Here is a 23,513-nt window from a genome sequence, read left to right as displayed (position 1 = left end):
GGCTTTGGATCCCTATATCTGGGAGCTCCTACATGCACAGCCTTCCCCTAGCAGGGGTGGCTGGCACACTAACTTAACTTCCTTCTCTCCCCATGAGGCAGGATGTGGGCACAGCCCACTTCTGCTCACAGAGGGGGGAGTAAACTGGAATGTACTATTCCAATCTAGAAACACTAAACTGGCTCTAACTCCTTGCTAACACATTGCTGCCACCTGCTGGTGAACATGGAAATTACAGCAACATACAATTAACAAGGCCAATTGTGAGAATATTATGTGAAATTACACAAGATGACGAGGTGAATACGGTAGCGGGATAAAGAGATTCCTAACACAACTCTGGGGTTTTACAGTAGCTCCGCCTCCTTAACCCGTCCTCCAGCCTCCCCTGTAGCTCCCCCTCCTATACCCGTCCTCCAGCCTCCCCCCGTAGCTCCACCTCCTATACCCGCCCTCCAGCCTCCCCCGTAGCTCCACCTCCTATACCCGTCCTCCAGTGTAACAGATCCGCCTCCTATACCCGTCCACCGCCCTCTCCCATAGCTCCACCTCCTATACCCGTCCTCCAGCCTCCCCCGTAGCTCCGCCTCCTATACCCGTCCTCCAGCCTCCCCCGTAGCTCCACCTCCTATACCCGTCCTCCAGTGTAATAGCTCCGCCTCCTATACCCGTCCACCGCCCTCTCCCATAGCTCCACCTCCTATACCCGTCCTCCAGCCTCCCCCGTAGCTCCGCCTCCTATACCCGTCCTCCAGCCTCCCCCGTAGCTCCACCTCCTATGCCCATCCTCCAGCCTCCTGCGTGGCTCCGCCTCCCATACCCTCCACCACCCTCTCCCGTAGCTCCACCTCCTATACCAGTCCTCCAGTGTAGTAGCTCCACCTCCTATACCCGTCCACCACCCTCTCCCGTAGCTCCGCCTCCTATACCCGTCCTCCTGCCTCCCCGTAGCTCCGCCTCCTATACCCATCCTGCAGCCTCCCCGTAGCTCCGCCTCCCATACCCGTCCTTCTGCCTTCCCGTAGCTCCGCCTCCCATACCCTCCACCACCCTCTCCCGTAGCTCCGCCTCCTATACCCGTCCTCCTGCCTCCCCCGTAGCTCCGCCTCCCATCCCCGTCCTCCTGCCTCCCCGTAGCTCCGCCTCCTATACTCGTCCTCCACCCTCTCCCGTAGCTCCGCCTCCCATACCGGTCCTTCAGTCTCCCCTGTAGCGCCACTTTCTAACTCTCCAGCTCCATGCTCATGCTCCGGGCCCCGCCCCCGTACTATGATTGGCTGTCCTTTATAACGCCCCCACATTGCTGATTGGTTGCTCAGAGAACATGTGCAGTTCCTAAACATAGCAGTGGGGCGGTACCGGAACGCGCGTTTTGATTGGCCGTGTGGGTGCGGCTTACGCCCTGACGTCACCCGACTGGACGTGTCTGCCCGGGGTCAGCTCGTTTCTGTAAAGTGAGAGATCAACCGGAAGCGGAGAGGTCAGAGCTGTCTGTGCGCCCCGGGGTGTGGCGGGTGACGGACGGGATGTCACCGGCGGCCTGATAGCCCGGAGAGTGCAGCGCCCCCTGCTGACCTGTGTGTGCTAACCTCTGTGTCCTGTGTCTCATAGCCTGTCCTATAACCTGGTCCAGAGCTCAGCTGTCGCCATGACTACCGTTACCAGGGCCGCCATGATGTCCCTTACTACAGTATAGTGTGTGTGGCTCTCACCGGGCACCACATCCATCACCGTTCATTTTCTTGTGCGCAGAATCCGCTGCCCTCGCCAGGATGCACGCCCGACTGGTGTCAGATGTCTGGGGGCACGTAAGATGGCGTGGCTGGCGCTGTGTGTGCCCCCCGCAGAGGACGGCCTCCACGGGCGCGCAGCCTCTGCCGCCACGTGCCCAGGTGGTCATCTGCGGAGGAGGAATCACCGGGGCCTCTGTGGCCTATCACCTGACAAAGCTGGGCTGGCACGACATCGTATTACTGGAGCAGGGCAGGTGAGCCCCCGAAAACTGCATCACCCACCAGCAGAATAGTGAGCGCAGCTCTGAGGTATAATACAGGATGTAACTCAGGATAAGTATCTTATGTACACAGGGACTTCACCAGCAGAATAGTGAGTGCAGCTCTGGGGTATAATACAGGATGTAACTCAGGATCAGTACAGGATAAGTAATGTATGTACACAGTGACTGCACCAGCAGAATAGTGAGTGCAGCTCTGGAGTATAATACAGGATGTAACTCAGGATCAGTACAGGATAAGTAATGTATGTACACAGTGACTGCACCAGCAGAATAGTGAGTGCAGCTCTGGAGTATAATACAGGATGTAACTCAGGATCAGTACAGGATAAGTAATGTATGTACACAGTGACTGCACCAGCAGAATAGTGAGTGCAGCTCTGGAGTATAATACAGGATGTAACTCAGGATCAGGACAGGATAAGTAATGTATGTACACAGTGACTGCACCAGCAGAATAGTGAGTGCAGCTCTGGAGTATAATACAGGATGTAACTCAGGATCAGTACAGGATAAGTAATGTATGTACACAGTGACTGCACCAGCAGAATAGTGAGTGCAGCTCTGGAGTATAATACAGGATGTAACTCAGGATCAGTACAGGATAAGTAATGTATGTACACAGTGACTGCACCAGCAGAATAGTGAGTACAGCTCTGGAGTATAATACAGGACGTAACTCGGGATCAGTGATGACCCTTCCCTTCTCGATTTCATGTGTCCCCCACATTTACTGCGTTTCTGTTTCTGCAGGTTAGCCGCTGGCTCCACGCGTTTCTGTGCTGGTGCAGTGAGCACAGTCAAACACATTTCAATAGAGACAGAAATGGCCGATTACTCAAACAAACTTTATCAGCAGCTGGAAGCAGAGACCGGGGTCCCCACAGGTGAGTGACGCCCCATTGTATACAGCAGTGTACAGAGCTGAAATCTCCCTGCACTTCCTGCTTGATCAGTGTCTGCATGGAGCCTTGGGTAATTGTATTTAGGATATATACTCTACCTCTGCTTGCTGTACATTTGACCTATGGTTTACTGGCTCTTTACCTTCCTGTATTTGTGCGGCTGCTTTGAGAAGATAAAAGGAAATGAAAGCGTTAACTCATCAGACGGACATCCTCTGCCTTCCATTCTGGGTGTGTTTTTTGCTGCGTGGACACCAGCACCCACAGTGCCACCCGCTACATTATAGGGGACAGACAAATTTACCATTCAGGCATCTAGGAAATCAGACGACCGTCTTGAAGTGTCAGGAGTTCATGGAGGGAAGTGTCATGTCGTCACGGCCCCGCACCTATATATACTGGAGTCAGGATCAGGGCCTTAGATTCGTGAGAGAAGCCTGCAGGGTCGTGCCGGACCTCCCTCCTGTCGGGGTCGTGCCGGACCTCCCTCCTGTCGGGGTGGCGCCGGACCTCCCTCCTGTCGGGGTGGCGCCGGACCTCCCTCCTGTCGGGGTGGCGCCGGACCTCCCTCCTGTCGGGGTGGCGCCGGACCTCCCTCCTGTCGGGGTGGCGCCGGACCTCCCTCCTGACGGGGTGGCGCCGGACCTCCCTCCTGTCGGGGTGGCGCCGGACCTCCCTCCTGTCAGGACTCCGTCATCTGAAAATAATCAGTCTTAGCTGCCACCACTCGTCATATCAGGCTGACGAGACACCTTGCCTTAAATAACACCTAAGTACTCCCTACAACTGCTAGCATTCACAGGGTTAATACCAGACGACAGGTAACGCGTCAGAACACAAGAAGGCTCTTATTAAAGTGGAGTTTTAATATCTCAAAAGGACAGTGCGTCCAAACAATGGGGTTATCATAGAAAATACAACATAAAACACAGAGATATAAACAGTGTAAAATACAAGGGATAAAAACAGAGGTTAATACGTTACGCGGCGGTTAAGGCTACTCTCACACTGGCGTTTTGGCTTTCCGTTTGTGAGATCCGTTCAGGGCTCAGCGGTCCAAAACGGATCAGTTTTGCTCTAATGCATTCTGAATGGAAAAGGATCCGCTCAGAATGCATCAGTTCGCCTCCGATCCGTCTCCATTCCGCTCTGGAGTCCGCCTGCAGCGTTTTGTGTCCGTCTGACCAAACTGAGCCAAACGGATCCGTCCTGACACACAATGTAAGTCAATGGGGACGGATCCGCTTTCTCTGACACAATCTGGCACAATAGAAAACGGATCCGTCTTGTCTATGTTACAGATAATACAAACGGATCACACAAAATGCAAGTGTGAAAGTAGCCTGGGGACACAGAAATATCGGTCAGTCCATCAAACTCGTGATCCCAAAGGAATGACCGTTTGCTTTTTTCCATACCCCTGTTAAAAATGGTCAGTATCCCCCCCCCCCCCCCCATAACCCCCTGTGATGTCAGAGGAGGCCGGTGACTGTGGGACTGACCTCTTATGACAGTTTTTACGACCACTTGCTGTAAACCAAGTCTGCCTCAAAATCTTTGTATAGAAATATATTTTCGGGTATTCATCCTAGCGATTTCATGTTACCTCCATCCACTCCGTCCGACTGTCCCGCACACGTGCGTACCGAACATGGCGGAGGTAAAGGCAGGAGAGATGGAGTTATCTCATTGTTGATACCATGGAAGCGCATACATGGCCTGAGTTCTCAACGTGGACCAAATATGGATTGGGCCACGTGTTTCTTTGATGCATATTGTAATAGCGGGGCTTCCTCTGTGACCTCGGCTGCTCCTGACCCCTCTGTCGGCTCTGCTCTGTATAACGCTGGTGTGATGGGGGTCTCTGTGATGTTCCATCTTACTGGTTTTATGGCTACAATGTCCTGGCCTGGCTTTGGGAAGGGGACACGGGCGAGGTGATGACCCCCTACGGGATTGTAAAGGGAGGGGTGCCCACTGGATCGTCTGACAACTCACTGCTCGTTATGCGTCCCGTAGGTTACAAGAGGACGGGCTCCATCTTGCTGGCTCAGACGCAGGATCGGCTGATATCTCTGAGGCGGATGGTGTCCCGGTTAAGGTGAGGATTGGCGCGGCACCCGTCTGAGTTAGCAGAGCGGCAGGAGTTAACCTCTTATATACCTCGTAGAATGAAGAGCATTCCATGTGAGATCATCACACCCAAGCAGGTTGGCGCTCTCCACCCCCTCATTAATATTCATGACCTGGTTGGAGCAATGTACGTACCGGAGGATGCAGTGGTGTCTACAGCGGACGTAGCGCTGGCCCTGGTAACTGCCGCCCGAAGTAAAGGTGAGGGGGGGGCAGAGCGGATGGAGTGGGGAGCGGTGACGGTTTATGTGACATGTCCACTCTCCGCAGGCGTCCAGGTCCATGAGCATACCACTGTCAACCACGTACTGGTGGAGCGAGGTCATGTGAGCGGCGTGGACACCGACCGCGGGCAGATCGAGTGCGAGTACTTTGTGAACTGCGCAGGCCAGGTAATGAGAGGCGACATTCCTGTGCACAGCGGGTGGTGTGTAGGGATCAGCAACTATTTACAGAGGCCGACAACATGTCCTGACCTGGTCCTGCTCACACAGCTGAGGGTTTGGCACAGTGTATCATTGAGAACACTCCTCAGCAGCAGCACATGTCCTCTTTCCTGTTTGTTACAATGTATCATCCCGGAGAGCATGATTGGTGTGGCTGACATGCCTCGTGGGGATGCGGAGACATGGGGCTCATTCTCCTAGGTCCGGTCGCGTGCTGTGCAGTAGTCACACTGATAATGACTTTGCCCTGATGATTGTCCTGCTGGCACTCGGCTGTGTACCTGCTCACACATGTGCTTTTGTTACAGTGGGCTTACGAGCTCGGTCTGTCTAATGAAGAACCGGTCAGTATTCCTCTTCATGCTTGTGAGAACTTCTACCTCCTGACTCGCCCACTGCGCACGCCACTGAAGGACACCACGCCAAGTACGTGAGCGCTTCTTCCTTCCTCTGTACACTACTAGGGGGCCGGTCAGTGGTGCTTTTCATGGACACCCATGTCCCAGGATCGCACCAGTACTGCCGAGAGGAACTAGATCCATTCTCAATGATGTCATCCTTTCATCCTGTCCAGGTGTTGTGGACCCTGATGGGAGGATTTACATCCGCAACTGGCAAGGTGGGATCTTGTCTGGAGGCTTCGAGAAAAACCCCAAACCCATCTTTACAGAGGGCCGAAGCCAAATGGAAATCCAGAACCTGCAGGAGGACTGGGATCATTTTGGTAGGTAGACATAGACATAGTGACAGATCCCCCTAAAAGTCTCCAAATAAATATCTGCCTCCCCCCCGGAGAGATGCTCTCCAGAGGATGGGTGTGATAGTTGTTGTAGATCCTGGAGCTGATACTGGGGTCTTCCCTGCAGAACCGCTGCTCAGTGCTCTGCTGCGCCGAATGCCATCCCTGGAGGCGCTGGAGATCCTGCGTCTTGTCAACTGCCCAGAATCCTTCACTCCAGACATGCGCTGTGTAATGGGGGAGAGTCCCACCCTTCTGAGATACTTCACCCTCGCTGGAATGAACTCTCAAGGCTGCTCTCTTGGAGGAGGGGCTGGAAAGTGAGTGCCCCCCTCCCCGAATCAGCTCCCACAAGAGTGGATCCCGCCACGTGCTCTGAGACTGACCTCTTCTCTTCTTCACTCAGGTTCCTTGCAGAGTGGATGGTCTATGGTTATCCTCAAGATAACGTGTGGCCCCTGGACATCAAGCGCTTTGGAGCCTTGCAGAGCAGCAGGACCTTCCTGCGGCACAGAGTGATGGAGGTGATGCGTAAGTACCGGGCAGTGACCATGAACAGGACATCAGGCTTGTCGGATCGTGTGTCAGTCGTACAACTCTCTGTGCTTCACCTCCACAGCTCTCATCTATGACTTGAAGGTGCCACGTTGGGATTTCCAGACTGGACGACAGCTGCGCACCTCCCCCCTCTATGATCGGCTTGATACTCAGGGGGCCCGATGGATGGAGAAGCATGGATTTGAGAGGGCCAAGTACTTTGTACCCCCTGGGAAAGGTCAGGAACATTCCTGGAATCTGGGATAGGAGGACACCATAGACTTTGCTGTGACCCTGCTCTGTTTTCTCTCACAGATCTGCTGTCTCTTGACCAGAGCAAAACCTTCTATAAACCGGACTGGTTTGATATTGTTGGCTCTGAGGTGAAGTGCTGCAAGGAGGCCGTGTGTGTCATCGACATGTCCTCCTTTACCAAGTTTGAGATCAGCGTAAGTCTGCCAGCCCTGTCGCATTACCACCTGATGCCGCTCTGGTGGCTCATTGTCCAGTAACATCCCGTGTCTTGTTTTCCAGTCCCCTGGGGACCAGGCTCTGGATATCCTCCAGTATCTGCTCTCCAATGATGTGGATGTTCCTGTGGGGCACATTGTCCACACTGGGATGCTGAACGAGCGCGGAGGATACGAGAATGACTGCAGCGTGGTGCGGCTGCAGAAACGCACGTAAGTGGCTGGAGAAGTGTAGACTGGAATATTGCAGCCGGGGACTCGTGTGGATCATGGCCGGTTGTGTTATGGCCTCTTCTACGGGTCGAGCTCCTTGTGTAAGAACGTGCAGCCTTAAAGGGGTTGTCTACGTTCTGCATAAATATCAGACGTGTGCCGTACAGATGGGTAATGGCATAAAGTGACCCATGCAAAGCTTCAGGGCAGAAGCCCAGCCCAATGGCAGTCATGGTTGGCCATGTAAAGAAGCCACAGTGTCCTCTACTGCGCCAGGACAGGGACCATCTTGGACACCACTACTTGTTTAAATCACTACCTATGGGACCCAGGAGCTTCTCTGTGTCTCAGGGTAGGCCCAGAACCTCTGTAGTGGTTTTGTATTGCATTTCTGAAATGTATGCATCAAGTGGAAGCCCCTTTTAAAGGGGTCATCAGGTACGAATCCTATCTGAAGAACAGGGACCTGCAATGATCGGCCAGCCAGCCCTCGGCTGTTTTTGGAAATCCTATAGCGGCAATTGAAGAGGCCCTGGTCTTGAGATAGGAGAGGGTCCAAGTGGTGGGAGCTGCACCTGTTGGGACATTTGTGGCCTATCCTATAGATGTGCCATAAATATCCAACCCCTTTAGGGTCATAGTGTGGTCATAGCCTAACCCTTTCTGTACCGTCTTGCAGCTTTTTCGTGATCTCCCCCACAGACCAGCAGGTCCATTGCTGGTCATGGCTGAAGCAGCACTTGCCGAGTGACAGTGACTTGTTTCTGGAGGACGTGACCTGGAAATACACAGGTATAGGCCCAGCCGGCTGAGCTCCAGCTCTACTTTGTTTGTCTTCTCTAGTTCAAGATTTTTTTGTTTTTCAGCTTTAAACTTGATTGGCCCCCGAGCCATGGATGTGCTGTCGGAGCTTTCCTATGTCCCAATGACCCCGGACCACTTCCCATCATTGTTCTGCAAGGTTAGAAACATTGCGCATTGGCCTGGTCAGTGCTCCGAGAGCCGAGCGCAGTCTAATCCTCTGCATCTGTGCGTCCTTTCCTCTGCAGGAGATGAGCGTAGGATACGCCAATGGGATCCGGGTGATGAGCATGACGCACACTGGGGAGCCGGGCTTCACCCTCTACATTCCCATTGAGGTGAGTGGCTCAGACGCTTCGATATCATGAGACCCCTGAACCCAGTGTCTGGGGGGCAGCGTATTATAGTGACTGTCTCCTCTGCATCCCCCCTGCAGTACGCACTACACGTCTACAATGAGATCATAAGTGTGGGACAGAAATATGGAATCCGCAACGCTGGTTATTACGCCCTGCGGAGTCTGCGCATCGAGAAGTTCTTTGCATTCTGGGGTCAGGATCTGGACCCGTTCACAACTCCGCTCGAATGTGGCCGGGAGTTCCGGGTCAAGTTGGACAAGGTAGATAACTGGTTGTGGTGCGCGATCTCCTCCCATCACGCTCGGGGGGGGTTCAGCTACTGATTGCCTCATGAACGAAATGCAGTAAACCCCCCCCCTCCCATGGCTGATGGTTTATCGCCTTCTACCATGTTTTCTGCTGTAACCGCTCTCTTCCCCTCCCCCCAGGGCTGTGACTTCATCGGCCGCGACGCCTTGCTGCGCCAGCGTGAAGAAGGGATATTTAAACGCTTCACAATGTTCATCTTGGAGGATCACGACACAGACCTGGACTTGTGGCCCTGGTGGGGGGAGCCGATCTACCGGAACGGCGAGCACGTGGGCAAGACGACCAGCAGTGCCTATAGCTACACCTTGGGGCGACACGTGTGTTTGGGGTTCATTCACAGCCCTCAACCTATTACCCCAGATTTTATCAACCGAGGAGAGTACGAAATCGAGATCGCCGGCCAAAGGTTCCAGGCCAAAGCCAAACTGTACCCCTTCAGCTCCCTGTTCACACAGAGACGCAGGAAGGATGACATGGAGCTGGGATTCTGAGCTGAGGGACTGGAGGGGTTAATGCCGCGGCCATTTTGCACGCAGGTAATGTTGAGGGAAGCAGAGGCCCTGACGACAAGCTTTATTTCTGCTTGGCCCTTAGGGGCCCCTTCTACAGAGCCAATACTTATCATTAATATCTCTATGCAATCCTAGGTGGTTGATGCCTCGTTCAGCGCGGTGTCACTAAGGTGCTCCTGACGGGTTGGCGGGTAGGGTCTCTGTTGTGTCCCGCCGTGCAGATGATACATGTGCCCTGGTGGAGAGGGTCACAGCAGCCCACCCTAGTGGCTGTGGTATGAGGCCCTGACTGACCTGTTGGTTTTTATCTGTTTTATTCTGATTTTACGCCATGTTTATCTAGCCTTCCTGACGGTGAACTTGCAGTCCTGCCGTGGCGGCTCCGATACCAGGAGAGAAGCTCGGAGGCCGCTCCACGGCTGGAGCGCACTGAATGATGGCCGCCGCCACTGTGAGACTGCCCCGTGCTGGCTGCTCATGGCCTGGACACTTTTATTATCACCGGGTGGCCTAAGAAGAGATGGGTGCTTCCCCCGATGAATAGTACAACCCTCCGCCATGTTTATATCGTTTTTACTGTTCTTGTATATACAGGAGCTGACAATAAACACCTGCTCATGTGCGGGCGCCGCTTATCTCTGGACTCCCGAGAGTACCATCTGCCGCCCTTAGCGTAACTGCAGGGAAAGCGACTGCTTTGGGGTCGCTTCAGTTTGCATTATTCATAAAAAATAAAGTCTAAGTCAAAACGGACCCGTCTTGACTTACATTGAAAGTCAATGGGGGACGGATCCGTTTTCAATTGCACCATATTGCGTCAGTGAAAACGGATCCGTCCCCATTGACTTACATTGTAAGTCAGGACGGATCCGTTTGGCTCCGCATCGTCAGGCGGACACCAAAACGCTGCAAGCTGCGTTTTAATGTCCGCCTCAAAAGCGGAACGGAGACCAAACTCAGCCAAATTGATGCCTTCTGAACGGATCCTTATCCATTCAGAATGCATTGGGGCCAAACTGATCCGCTTTGGGTCGATTGTGAGATCCCTGAAATAGATCTCACAAGCGGACCCAGAAACGGCAGTGTGAAAGTAGCCTGTGTGTGTGTGTGTGTGTGTGTGTGTGTGTGTGTGTATATATATATAATAACAAAGAAGTGTGGGCAGCACCACTGTCTGTGAGGTGTATGCGGAGTGCCAGCGGCTGAGTAGGCGATCCACCTCCAAAAATGTATAAAAATAAGGAATTCCGCAGCACATCCAGATAGTAAGAAGGTAAAAAAAGGCTTTATTCACCAAGCGTGCGACGTTTCAATCCTCTCAATGGGATTTTCCTCAAGCAGTGACAGTGGGCAGTGCAATGGGCATATACAATCAGTAATTCAAATACATTCATTAAAGACAATACATTTAAAAATAGTGATACAGACAGTACTATCAATATACTGATACAATCACATTATGTCTCCGATCTAAATACAGTGATAGTGTTAATCATTCCCATGACCGATCCGACATACCATATATAAAATGAAATACTTTAATTGTAGCAATAATCAATTCAGGTGTAGGTCTTCCATGAAACTAAAATGTGCAGGTGTACCTTCAGAAGGATGATGAACTAGATCACAGGAGTGTGCGATGGGGGCAATGCACGTGGGTCCCGGCGTCCCAGGTATACCATTGCGCATGTCAAAGGACCTTCCTAGGGGTTCCGATCACATGATCACCCTTATGAGCCGATAGTTGAAGTGCGCATGTCCAAGGACCTTCAGGCATGTGATCACAATATGTGCTCGCTCCTCCGGTCATGTGCTTAGATGTATCACATGATCGGAACTAGATGGTATCGCAATCCAAGCGCTCCATAGTGTTGCAGACACACAACAGATGTGATTATATGTCAAATCTGATTCTCAAAAGGTATGACTATGTCTAAAACATTACTTCATTCCTAAGATGTATTAAACAATCAAACAAGAAATATACAGGCATAAACATAAGCATGAGGCTGACACAATACACGTGTTTGCAATGGTCCTTAGTAGAGTCTCACTGCACACCACATGGTGCCGATTCACACATGTCGATATCGATGGGTCAGCGATCAATCAAAGGGGTGAAGGTGACTGTATATCGATGGAAGTACCATCACTATACAAAGAGAAACAATATGTGTTATGCGTTAGTACCGCCGCTTCTCTTCTAGAGTGCTAAAGTCAATATGCTAATTATAAGATCGCATGCCTGAAGGTCCTTGGATATGCGCACTTCAACTATCGGCTCATAAGGGTGATCATGTGATCGGAACCCCTAGGAAGGTCCTTTGACATGCGCAATGGTATACCTGGGACGCCGGGACCCACGTGCATTGACCCCATCGCACACTCCTGTGATCTAGTTCATCATCCTTCGGAAGGTACACCTGCACATTTTAGTTTCATGGAAGACCTACACCTGAATTGATTATTGCTACAATTAAAGTATTTCATTTTATATATGGTATGTCGGATCGGTCATGGGAATGATTAACACTATCACTGTATTTAGATCGGAGACATAATGTGATTGTATCAGTATATTGATAGTACTGTCTGTATCACTATTTAAATGTATTGTCTTTAATGAATGTATTTGAATTACTGATTGTATATGCACATTGCACTGCCCACTGTCACTGCTTGAGGAAAATCCCATTGAGAGGATTGAAACGTCGCACGCTTGGTGAATAAAGCCTTTTTTTACCTTCTTACTATCTGGATGTGCTGCGGAATTCCTTATTTTTATATATATATATTATAAAGAATAAGAGCACTACTACTCCTATCATGATATTTAGGACAATGATACAGATATTAGAGACATACAGTCAGGTTTATAAATATTAGGACATGGACACAATTCTAACATTTCTGGCTCTATACACCAGCACAATGGAGGTGAGATGAAGCGGACAAGATGGGCTTTACCCGCAGACTGTCAGCTGTAATCTGAGGGGATTTAAATGACCTCTGGACCTTGTATCTGCTCATTGTAATTGGGATAATGAGGGAATAACACACACCGGCCATGGAACAGCCGAGAAGACAATTGTCCCATTACTTCTGGTCCCTTAACAAGTGGGAGGCACAGATGCAACTGCTGTAATTCCTGCACCGTTCACCTGATGTGGATGTAAATACCTCAGATTACAGCTGACAGTCTGCGGGTAAAGCTGACAGTCTGCGGGTAAAGCTGACAGTCTGCGGGTAAAGCCGACAGTCTGCGGGTGAAAGCTGACAGTCTGCAGGTGAAAGTTGACAGTCTGCGGGTAAAGCCGACAGTCTGCGGGTAAAGCCGACAGCCTGCGGGTAAAGCCGACAGCCTGCGGGTAAAGCTGACAGCCTGCGGGTAAAGCTGACAGTCTGCGGGTAAAGCCGACAGTCTGGGGGTACAGCTGACAGTCTGCAGGTAAAGCTGACAGTCTGCGGTGAAAGCCGACAGTCTGCGGGTAAAGCCGACAGTCTGCGGGTAAAGCCGACAGTCTGCGGGTGAAAGCCGACAGTCTGCGGGTGAAAGCCGACAGTCTGCGGGTGAAAGCTGACAGTCTGCGGTGAAAGCCGACAGTCTGCGGGTAAAGCCGACAGTCTGCGGGTAAAGCCGACAGTCTGCGGGTGAAAGCCGACAGTCTGCGGGTGAAAGCTGACAGTCTGCGGGTAAAGCCGACAGTCTGCGGGTAAAGCCGACAGTCTGCGGGTACAGCCGACAGTCTGCGGGTACAGCCGACAGTCTGCGGGTAAAGCCGACAGTCTGCGGGTACAGCTGACAGTCTGCGGGTAAAGCTGACAGTCTGCAGGTAAAGCACATCTTGTCTGTTTCATTTCACATCCATTGTGGTGGTGTAGAGACCAAAATGCTACATTGTGTCCATGTCCCAATATTTATGGACCTGGCTGTATCTTTTTTTTTTTAAACAAGTATCAGTATCTCAATATTAATCTCTGGATAGGAGTAGTAGTGCTTTTATTTTATTTTTATATATAATATATAAAGAATATGGGGAACATTTACCAACGTTTTAACCCTTGTTTTTTGCATTTTCGTTCGTTTCCCAGAGCTATAACTCTTTTTATTTGTCTGTTCACATAGCCGTATGAGGGCTTGTTTTTTGCGGGACAAATTTATTATTGCATATGATGTAGTGGGGAGCAGGGGGAAGAAATTGCAAAGAAAAAAAGCAATTCCACCACAGTTTTATGTTTTTTTTTATTTACGTAAAACTGACTGGTTACTTTTATTCTAGAGGTCAGTACGAATCCGGCGATACCTTTTATATGTATAGTTTTTCTTGCGTTTTTATAATGATAAAAAAATTAAAAAGTGGGAAAAAAAATTCTGTTTTATATTTTGACCCCTATAACTTTTTTGTAATTATGTGTACGGAGCTGTATGGGGGCTGATTTTTTGCGGGGCAATCTGAACTATTCATGGATACCATTCTGGGGTGTGTATGACTTTTTGATCACTTTTTATTTAATTTGTTTGTAGAAAAAGAAGCGAGCAAAAACTGCGAATCGGCCATTTTTTTTTCTTTTTTCTGTTTTGCTGTTTGCCGTATGGGGAATAGATTTTTATACTATGGGCGTTTTCGCACATCGCAACACCCATAATGTGTATTTAAAAATTTTTTTTAGTTCTTTTTATTTTAGGCCTTTAGTTTTGGCCTCAGTTAGCAGAAAGGTTAGGTGCAGCTCTGCCGAAAGAGGGAGGGGGCAGTCTGCCCGGGTGCCAGATGCAATGAGCGCTCATTGGTAGAGTGCAGGGGAGTTGGCAGTCCTTTCGCTTACTCACTGCTCCCCGCGCTCCTTCCCTTCTCCAGCCCTGCGGGCATAGATCGTGCAGCCGGACCGCGTAGGAGGAGCCTGGGAATCTGCCTGGGCTCCTCCACACAGTGCGGCAGTGTGATCTGTGCCCACAGGGGGGCGCTGGAGGGGATCTGATCATCAGGAATGGGACAAGGGGAGCAGTTACTGTTTTTTTTGTATAATACTGTAGGGCACAGAGAGGGTATAACTGTGAGGGGCACAATGTTTTAAAGGGTGGGGTTGTCAGAGAAAAGTTACGCCCCAGGTGCCAAACATCTTAGGCACGCCACTGCTTCTTTCATTCAAATTGGGCAGCTATGTGCCCAGGCCCCTGCCCTGTGTCAAAGTACGCCCTCCCTGACCAGGCGACACAAAGACAAACAGTTTTTTTTTTCAAAGGTTTTATTTTAAGTAAGTGAGACTCGCCTCATAAAAAATTTGCTGTGGGGCCCAGTCAGCTCTAGCTGTGGCCCTGCTGCCGCCATTACACTCAGCCAGTCCCCTGGGGAGGGCTCTGAGCCCCGTGACCCCCCCACTTATTGCTAGAATAAAGGGGCTGCATGTAAGCAGTGACTGAAGACCATGGGGCATCGGTATGGGAGCCTATTCACTGACAGCAAGCAAGAAAGTGCGGTGAAGCTTAATGTAAGGAGTCTGGGTCTGTGCAGCAGATGTGACCGGGCACTATGCCCCCTGTGGTGCCCGCCCCACACTGTGCCCGCAGGTTATTCCTGGAATCCGCCGTTCCCGCGTCTGTTTACCTGAACATTTACTCTCAGCAACCTGCCCTTTATCAGCCGCCTCTGCCGCACCCCTGTCCTTATGTTACCCTGGAGGGACAACCGCAGCCTCCTCCACTCTGTGTGGCCCCTAACACGCAGGGCCCCATAACCCACCTGTAGGTCCGCAGCAGAAGAAACATGTTTATTTACCAGACCCATAGAATTAACATAGAAAACAAGCAGCGGTGAGAAGTGACCCCCCCCCCAGAAGCGCCCCAGATTAACCCTCCATGTGCCTAGAAGGTGTACTGCGACACGAACAGTGTGACGGTGAACACGTGCCTCCCCAGTAGGCCCTGCGGTGACATCTCCGCCATCTCCACGTCCACCTGCAGCTCGGCCGGGCCGCTCACGGACTTGGTGAGCAGCAGTTCTCCCCGGTGTCTGCCGGCTTGTCGTACTTCCAGGCTGCGGTGACCTTTTCCCCGTGTCAGGGTGAAGCGCTGGCTGTCCGCCTGGGAGCGCGGCGCGGTCATGGTGAACAGGACCCTGGGGACCGGCAGCTGGGACTGTAAAGGGATGTAGTGGAAGGAGATGGAGTGGGGGGCGTCCAGACAGCTGCTGCTTCCCAAGGGGCACGGGGTCCGCTCGCACTGGCTGCAAGGAGACAGGAGGGAAAAGGGGTCAGCGGCTCCTGCCCCCATATGATGAGAGACCCCCATGACTAGCTATAGGTCACATGGGAGCTGTCGCATATGATGACATCACCCTGACCACAGTCTGTGTGGATTCTGAGCAGTGTGATGTCATCACATACACACAGGTGACATCATACTCACTGGCTGGAGATCTTGACGTACGTAGTGTTCATCTTGGGTTTGGGACACTCTGGCTGGACACACGTGAAGCCCCCGTACAGATTAACGCATTGCCCTCCTCCAGGACAAGCCGACGGATCGGAGACACATTCATCTACATCTGGAGAAGAGAAGCATCCGGTGACGGAGCGCGCTGCAGACGGCGGATCCTATACACCATCTTACCTTTACAACTGTTTGGCTGCGCGTCCAGGAGATACCCCCGCGGACACACACAATGGTATGACCCAGGCGTGTTCACACATTCGTGCACACAGATCTTTGAATTGGCTTTTCCTTGGTACAAACCACATTCATCTATATCTGGGGGGAGAGGAGATGGAATAGGTCAGAGGGGGGCACTGTCCGTCCGTGCAGGTAACATGTAGCAGTCTGGAATGCTGCTGATGTGCTTCATTCAGGGATCTAGTCTGATACATTGTAACAAACCTCCAGCTTTGAGAAGTCATTTAGCCTCTACATGTAAACAGTGAATGTGTAATATGGAATTTATTTAGGGTCACATGTGGACTGGGATTTGTGGCCGCATTGGTTACCCTGACAGAGGCCTCCACTCTGGATGCCGTATCCGGGGTCACAGGCGCAGTGCTGAACTCCCTGGAAGGTGGAACACGTGGCCGGACGCAGGGACGAGGTGTTGGTCGGAGAACGTAGCTCTGCAGACAAAGAAGACACGTGACTGTAGAATACACCGGACCCTCCACCCCAACCGCTGCCCTCATCTGAAACCCAGGGAAGCAATAAGGAGAATCGGGTGTGAAATGGAGAAAACTTATAGTGAGACTCAGTTCTTCTTGATACCCAGGTTCTGCTGATGACATCACACTGTCCAGGATACACTGCTGATGACATCACACTGTCCAGGATACAGCATAGTAATGATGTAATCACTTGTACAGCTAATAAACTAGCTCCACCCACTGTGATGTCATCACTGCACCATTCTCATAATCTGTTTCTTCATACACAGATGACATTCTGTTCGACTGTTCAGACCTTGATCCTTAAACTCAGCTAAAAACTTTCCACCATGTCACAGCAGATCCAAGCACTAGCATAACCCACCTGGACTACTGCAGCCCCCTCTACAGATGCCCATCACTCAGTGAGGTCTCTAGATCTCAGATTTAATGTTAGGCTCATCCACCTCTCATCACCTCCTCTTATCCTTTCTCCAGTGCCTCCTGTTTTGCTTCTTTCACTGTTCTCCTCATGTTCCCTCTACTTTTCTCCTAACCCCCGTCTCCTATTTTCTCCTCGCCACTATTCTCCTTCACCTTTAAAACTTCTCCAGCCCTTCTCCCATCTTCTCCTCTCTTCTTCACCCCTGGGACGTCTCCAGCATCTCTTCCTTCTTCTCTAGTTACTCTCTTTTCTTTCCTTTCCCTCCAGGACTCTTCCATCTTCTTCTCCTGTCCCTCTCCTCTCTTCTTCCTACCCTCCAGGACTCTTCCCTCTTCTTCTCCTGTCCCTCTCCTCTCTTCTTCCTACCCTCCAGGACTCTTCCATCTTCTTTTCCTGTCCCTCTTCTTTCTTCCTCTCCAGGACTCTTCCATTTTCTCCTGTTCATCTCCGTTCTTCCTCTCCCATCTTCTTCCCCATCAGGACTCTTCCATCTTCTTCTCCTGTTCCTCTCCCCTCTTTTTCCTCTCCAGGGCTCTTCCATCTTCGCCTGTTCCTCTCCAGGGCTCTTCCATCTTCGCCTGTTCCTCTCCAGGGCTCTTCCATCTTCTTCTCCTGTTCCTCTCCCCTCTTCTTCCTCTCCAGGACACTTCTATCTTCTTCTCCTTTCTTCCTCTCTACCTCCAGGACTCTCCCATCTTCTTCTCCTGTTCCTCTCCCCCTTTCTTCCTCTCCAGGAGTCTTCCATCTTCTTCTCCTTTCTTCCTCTCCAGGGCTCTTCCATCTTCTTCTCCTTTCTTCCTCTCCCCTCTTCTTCACCTCCAGGACTCTTCCATCTTCTTCTCCTGTTCCTCTCCCCTTTTCTTCCTCTCCAGGACTCTTCCATCTTCTTCTCCTGTTCTTCTCCTTTCTTCCTCTCCCCTCTTCTTTACCTCCAGGACTCTTCCATCTTCTCCTGTTCCTCTCCCCTTTTCTTCCTCTCCCGGGCTCTTCCATCTTCTTCTCTTGTTCCTCTCCAGGACTCTTCCATCTTCTTCTCCTTTCTTCCTCTCCCCTCTACTTCACCTCAAGGACTCCTCCAGCGCCTCTTCCCTTCTCCACAAATCCCTACCACAGCACATCCCGATCTCCCCGATTGCTGAATCTGCCATAACCTTTACTTCATCCCCATTCTCTAATATGCCACACAGGGCTGATAGATACTGACCATTGGCCACCTCCTGTAGACTGTAAGCTCCTATGTCCAGCCTTCTCTCCTTTTGGATCACCCTTGCTGGGATTACCGCCCCTATCACGTCCTCACCCTATATAGAAATAACCCACCACCACCACTTATAGGCCGGGCCGGTACCTCCCAAACCAGGGGCCCCTGTCACCCTACACCCTTGTTGAAGCAGGCAGAGAACGGTTATGGGACTTCTCCCCGATCCCCGTGCAGTCCCCGAATGATACCGCTGCAGATGGCAGGCTGTCCGCTCCAAGTCTGGTTGTCCATGCAGGTTCTGGATTCAGAGCCGGTCAACTGGTAGCCTGGGTCACACAGGAAATGCAGCTCATGTCCTGCCTTCCGCTTTCTTCCCAGTATCCGACCGTGACGCGGCGGCTTTAACTGTGGACAGGAGTCTGCGGGTGATAAAAGCAGAGTGAGGAGACGGGCAGCCGCCTGGTGGATGATGGGGATCGGGAGGATGGTACCCACCTTTATCCTCCCGCCTCTGCAGCTGCCCCCTGAGCTGATGGAGCCTCCTGCTGAACGTTCTCATCCCCTGCAGGTACGAGGCCTCGTGGTCAGTCAGCAGCTTCTGGACCTGGCGCAGGACCCTGAGGGCCTCACTCTGCTCCGGACAGGCCTGGGGAGACAGAGCACTGACCGTCTGAGAGACCCCTCACCGAATGGGGCAAGAACCCCAAAACCTGGAAACCCCCCGAAATCCCAGCCTCCTGCGAAGTGGGACCGTCTGTTCAGCTGTAATGGACGCCACCACAGGTCACGGTGTCACCCAGCTTGTGAGCTCCTGGGGTCAGGGATGATGGGAGTGATACATTTTGTGTGATGTAGGGTGATTAGATTGTGAGCTCCTGAGGGGGGCGAGATGATGGGAGTGATACACTATGCACGAGATAGTGAGATCAAATTGTGAGCTCCTGGGTTCAGTGATGATGGGAGTGATGCACTGTGTGCGAAATAGTGGGATCAGATTGTGAGCTCCTGGGGTCAGGGATGATGGGAGCAGGGCTGTGGAGTCGGAGTCGGAGTCGAGGAGTCGGAGTCGGAGTCAATTTTGGGTACCTAGAGTCGGAGTCGGCAAAAAATGAACCGACTCCGACTCCGACTCCTACTAAATTTAAATTGGAATAAAAAAATAAAAAAGCAAGTTTAAATGTCCGAATTCATAAACAGTTATAATTAATGACTTCTCTACTGTAAGAATAAAGGCCAATGCATGCAGTGCCTCACGTAACCGCAAAACAAACGCGTTCAGTGATGTGAAGAAGCATGCTTTTCATATGCTTCACTATATGGTACGCAATGCACAATTAGGAGTGGCAATACATATACTTTGCATTGTGTTGTGTTCCGCTGTTACAGGGAACGCAGCGCCCATGGTTATCCTCGCCTCTCACTGATAAGGGATTAAGTAAATGTGTGTTTTGCAGGACTAGAGACACTTGTATAAGTGAAGGGAATGGAGGGTCAATAGTTCAAGACTGAAGCTGTAAACCATGGATGTCAAACTCATGGCCCTCCAGATGTTGCAAAACTACAACTCCTATCATTCCCTGATAGCTGTAGTATGCCCAGGCATGATGGGAGTTGTAGTTTTGCAACAGCTGGAGGGCCACGAGTTTGACATCCCTGCTGTAAACCATTGGAAAAACTGCTGTCATTCAGCTAAGGCTATAAAACGTGTAAACTCAGAATGTTATCTTAAACTTTAAACATGACTATGGGATTCTTCTAGGGAAATCATGTTTTAAAATAAATGTCCCTTCTTGTATCCTCCCACTGCCCTGTCTTCAGCAGAAGATCAGCACACAAAGGAGAAGGCAGCAGCTTCTGCCCAACTACCTCTCTCTGCTAGAAGAGCTTAGAAGAACTTCTTTCTTTCCTTCAAGGAATGTATAAAATACATTCGCATATTAAATACAGAGGAGTCTGAGTCGGGGAGTCGGAGTCGGAAGTACAAAAAACTGAGGAGTCGGAGTCGGAGTCGGAAGTACAAAAAACTGAGGAGTCGGAGTCGGAGTCGGAGCATTTATCTACCGACTCCACAGCCCTGGATGGGAGTGATACACTGTGTGTGAAATAGTGGGATCAGATTGTGAGCTCCTGGGATCAGGGATGATGGGAGTGATACACTATGCACAAGATAGTGAGATCAGATTGTGAGCTCCTGGGTTCAGTGATGATGGGAGTGATGCACTGTGTGCGAAATAGTGGGATCAGATTGTGAGCTCCTGGGGTCAGGGATGATGGGAGTGATACATTTTGTGTGATGTATGGTGATTAAATTGTGAGCTCCTGAGGGGGGCGAGATGATGGGAGTGATACACTATGCACAAGATAGTGAGATCAGATTGTGAGCTCCTGGGTTCAGTGATGATGGGAGTGATGCACTGTGTGCGAAATAGTGGGATCAGATTGTGAGCTCCTGGGGTCAGGGATGATGGGAGTGATACATTTTGTGTGATGTATGGTGATTAAATTGTGAGCTCCTGAGGGGGGCGAGATGATGGGAGTGATACACTATGCACAAGATAGTGAGATCAGATTGTGAGCTCCTGGGTTCAGTGATGATGGGAGTGATGCACTGTGTGCGAAATAGTGGGATCAGATTGTGAGCTCCTGGGGTCAGGGATGATGGGAGTGATACATTTTGTGTGATGTATGGTGATTAAATTGTGAGCTCCTGAGGGGGGCGAGATGATGGGAGTGATACACTATGCACGAGATAGTGAGATCAAATTGTGAGCTCCTGGGTTCAGTGATGATGGGAGTGATGCACTGTGTGCGAAATAGTGGGATCAGATTGTGAGCTCCTGGGGTCAGGGATGATGGGAGTGATGCACTGTGTGCAAGATAGTGGCATCAGATTGTGAGCTCCTGGGGTCAGGGATGATGGGAGTGATGCACTGTGTGAGACGAGATCAGTTGTGCACTACTACCCCCACAGCTCTCCTGTAGCTGCCCCATCAGTCACTTACCTCCTGGGTACTCACCTGCCCCTCACAGTCACCCAGCAGCTGGAGGGAGAGGCTCAGGAGGAGGACGGTGGTCAGCATGTTACCGCGGCTCACACGTCCTGCATGGCGGGAAACGACACGATGAGCGCGCTCTTATAACGGGGAACCGAGCAGCCCCCCTCACTAGGGGCCCATATAATGCTCTGCCATAGGGGCAACATCAGGACATTGGTACAATGCTCAGGAGCCCGCCAGCACCTGGGGCCCAATCCCTGAACACATCAGGGGCCACTCACCGTCCGGGGCCTCCGAAGTGACGGCGTAGAGAGGATGGGATGTAGTGAGCGCTGCAGCAGACACATCACCTCCACATTCCTGGCCGCCAGGCGGGGCACAGCAAACATCGCAGCGCAACAAGACTTGTTTGTTACAGCTGTGACCGCAGAGCATCACTCCTCATTAACTACATAACGCAGAGCATTGCACCCCATGAAGCATCAACTGCAAAACATCTGCAGAGCATCGCCTCACCAGACATCAACTGCAGAGCATCGCCTCTCATCAGACATCAATTGCAGAGCATCGCCTCTCGTCAGATGTCAACTGCAGAGCATCACCTCTCGTTAGACATCTTCTGCAGAGCCTCCTCTCGTCAGACATCTTCTGCAGAGCATCATATCTCATCAACTGCAGAGCATCACCTCTAGTCAGACATCAACTGCAGAGCATCAACTCATTAGATATCAACTGCAGAGCATCGCCTTAGCAGACGTCAACTGCAAAGCATCGCCTCTCATCAGACGTCAATTGCAGAGCATCGCCTCTCATCAGATGTCAACTGCAGAGCATCACCTCTGGTCAGACATCTTCTGCAGAGCCTCCTCTCGTCAGACCTCTTCTGCAGAGCATCATCTCTCATCAACTGCAGAGCATCACCTCAACTCATCAGATATCAACTGCAGTGCATCGCCTTAGCAGACGTCAACTGCAGAGCATCACCTCTCATCAGACATCAACTGCAGAGCATTGCCTCTCATCAGACATCAACTGCAGAGTGTCGCCTCTGATCAGGCATCAACTGCAGAGCGTCGCCTCTCATCAGACATCAACTGCAGAGCATTGCCTCTCATCAGACATCAACTGCAGAGCATCACCTCTCATCATACATCAACTGCAGAGCATTGCCTCTCATCAGACATCAACTGCAGAGTGTCGCCTCTGATCAGGCATCAACTGCAGAGCGTCGCCTCTCGTCAGACATCAACTGCAGAGCATCGCCTCTCATCAGACATCAACTGCAGAGCATCACCTTTCGTCAGACATCAACTGCAGAGAATCGCCTCTCATCAAACATCAACTGCAAAGCATCACTTTCCATGCCTTTTGTAAACATACACTGGGCTGTGTACTGCCCCCATCACCCCACACAGAACGGACTACAAGTCCCAGGTGTACTAATAACCCGAATCTAACAACTGGACCAAAAGCTGCGGATGAAAGCTGTGTATCTAATCCTCTCCTGTGTGATACTGTCTGCTGAGCCGTGTATCTAATCCTATCCTGTGTGATACTGTCTGCTGAGCTGTGTATCTAATCCTATCCTGTGTGAAACTGCCTGCTGAGCTGTGTATCTAATCCTATCCTGTGTGATACTGTCTGCTGAGCTGTGTATCTAATCCTATCCTGTGTGATACAGTCTGCTGAGCTGTGTATCTAATCCTATCCTGTGTGATACTGCCTGCTGAGCTGTGTATCTAATCCTATCCTGTGTGATACTGCCTGCTGTGTATCTAATCCTATCCTGTGTGATACTGTCTGCTGACCTGTGTATCTAATCCTATCCTGTGTGATACTGTCTGCTGAGCTGTGTATCTAATCCTATCCTGTGTGATACTGTCTGCTGAGCTGTGTATCTAATCCTATCCTGTGTGATACTGTCTGCTGATCTGTGTATCTAATCCTATCCTGTGTGATACTGACTGCTGAGCTGTGTATCTAATCCCATCCTGTGTGATACTGTCTGCTGAGCTGTGTATCTAATCCTATCCCGTGTGATACCGTCTGCTGAGCTGTGTATCTAATCCTATCCCGTGTGATACTGTCTGCTGAGCTGTGTATCTAATCCTATCCTGTGTGATACTGCCTGCTGAGCTGTGTATCTAATCCTATCCTGTGTGATACTGTCTGCTGAGCTGTGTATCTAATCCTATCCTGTGTGATACTGTCTGCTGAGCTGTGTATCTAATCCTCTCCTGTGTGATACTGTCTGCTGAGCTGTGTATCTAATCCTCTCCTGTGTGATACTGCCTGCTGAGCTGTGTATCTA

At 51.0% G+C, this 23,513-nt stretch overlaps 2 protein-coding genes across 2 annotated transcripts; one reads left to right on the top strand and one right to left on the bottom strand.

The window, feature by feature from the left end:
- Window positions 1-1,404: 1,404 nt before the first annotated feature.
- PDPR (pyruvate dehydrogenase phosphatase regulatory subunit) lies at window positions 1,405-10,081 on the top strand. Its single transcript, XM_044269681.1, has 18 exons — window positions 1,405-1,987; window positions 2,768-2,901; window positions 4,939-5,020; window positions 5,090-5,253; window positions 5,323-5,444; window positions 5,807-5,924; window positions 6,073-6,222; window positions 6,365-6,557; window positions 6,644-6,768; window positions 6,857-7,012; window positions 7,090-7,223; window positions 7,309-7,457; window positions 8,137-8,249; window positions 8,324-8,418; window positions 8,507-8,596; window positions 8,695-8,877; window positions 9,046-9,462; window positions 9,574-10,081. Exons 1-17 carry the CDS (start codon window positions 1,773-1,775, stop codon window positions 9,415-9,417), a joined length of 2,595 nt encoding a protein of 864 aa, XP_044125616.1. The 5' UTR covers window positions 1,405-1,772; the 3' UTR covers window positions 9,418-9,462; window positions 9,574-10,081.
- A 4,677-nt stretch (window positions 10,082-14,758) lies between these two features.
- LOC122920988 (fibulin-7-like) lies at window positions 14,759-21,572 on the bottom strand. Its single transcript, XM_044270852.1, has 8 exons — window positions 21,484-21,572; window positions 21,224-21,306; window positions 18,702-18,852; window positions 18,455-18,625; window positions 16,417-16,536; window positions 16,046-16,183; window positions 15,842-15,980; window positions 14,759-15,659 (listed from the first exon to the last, which is right to left on the bottom strand). The coding sequence occupies exons 2-8, from the start codon at window positions 21,284-21,286 to the stop codon at window positions 15,299-15,301; spliced, it is 1,143 nt and encodes a 380-aa protein (XP_044126787.1). The 5' UTR covers window positions 21,287-21,306; window positions 21,484-21,572; the 3' UTR covers window positions 14,759-15,298.
- Window positions 21,573-23,513: the final 1,941 nt, after the last annotated feature.

This window comes from Bufo gargarizans, chromosome 10 (genome assembly GCF_014858855.1).
Source record: "Bufo gargarizans isolate SCDJY-AF-19 chromosome 10, ASM1485885v1, whole genome shotgun sequence".
NCBI classification, from domain to species: domain Eukaryota; kingdom Metazoa; phylum Chordata; class Amphibia; order Anura; family Bufonidae; genus Bufo; species Bufo gargarizans.
This window is presented reverse-complemented; position numbering and strand designations above follow the sequence as displayed.

Excerpts from the sequence above, each read along its gene's own strand:
- PDPR (XM_044269681.1), top strand. The coding sequence starts at position 1,773 with ATGCACGCCCGACTGGTGTCAGATGTCTGGGGGCACGTAAGATGGCGT. Across the intron at positions 5,254-5,322 it reads AACTGCCGCCCGAAGTAAAG|GCGTCCAGGTCCATGAGCAT; the intron begins GTGAGGGGGGGG and ends CACTCTCCGCAG. Across the intron at positions 5,925-6,072 it reads ACTGAAGGACACCACGCCAA|GTGTTGTGGACCCTGATGGG; the intron begins GTACGTGAGCGC and ends CATCCTGTCCAG.
- LOC122920988 (XM_044270852.1), bottom strand. The coding sequence starts at position 21,286 with ATGCTGACCACCGTCCTCCTCCTGAGCCTCTCCCTCCAGCTGCTGGGT. Across the intron at positions 18,626-18,701 it reads GCAGAGGCGGGAGGATAAAG|ACTCCTGTCCACAGTTAAAG; the intron begins GTGGGTACCATC and ends TATCACCCGCAG. Across the intron at positions 15,981-16,045 it reads GCAGCCAAACAGTTGTAAAG|ATGTAGATGAATGTGTCTCC; the intron begins GTAAGATGGTGT and ends TCTCTTCTCCAG.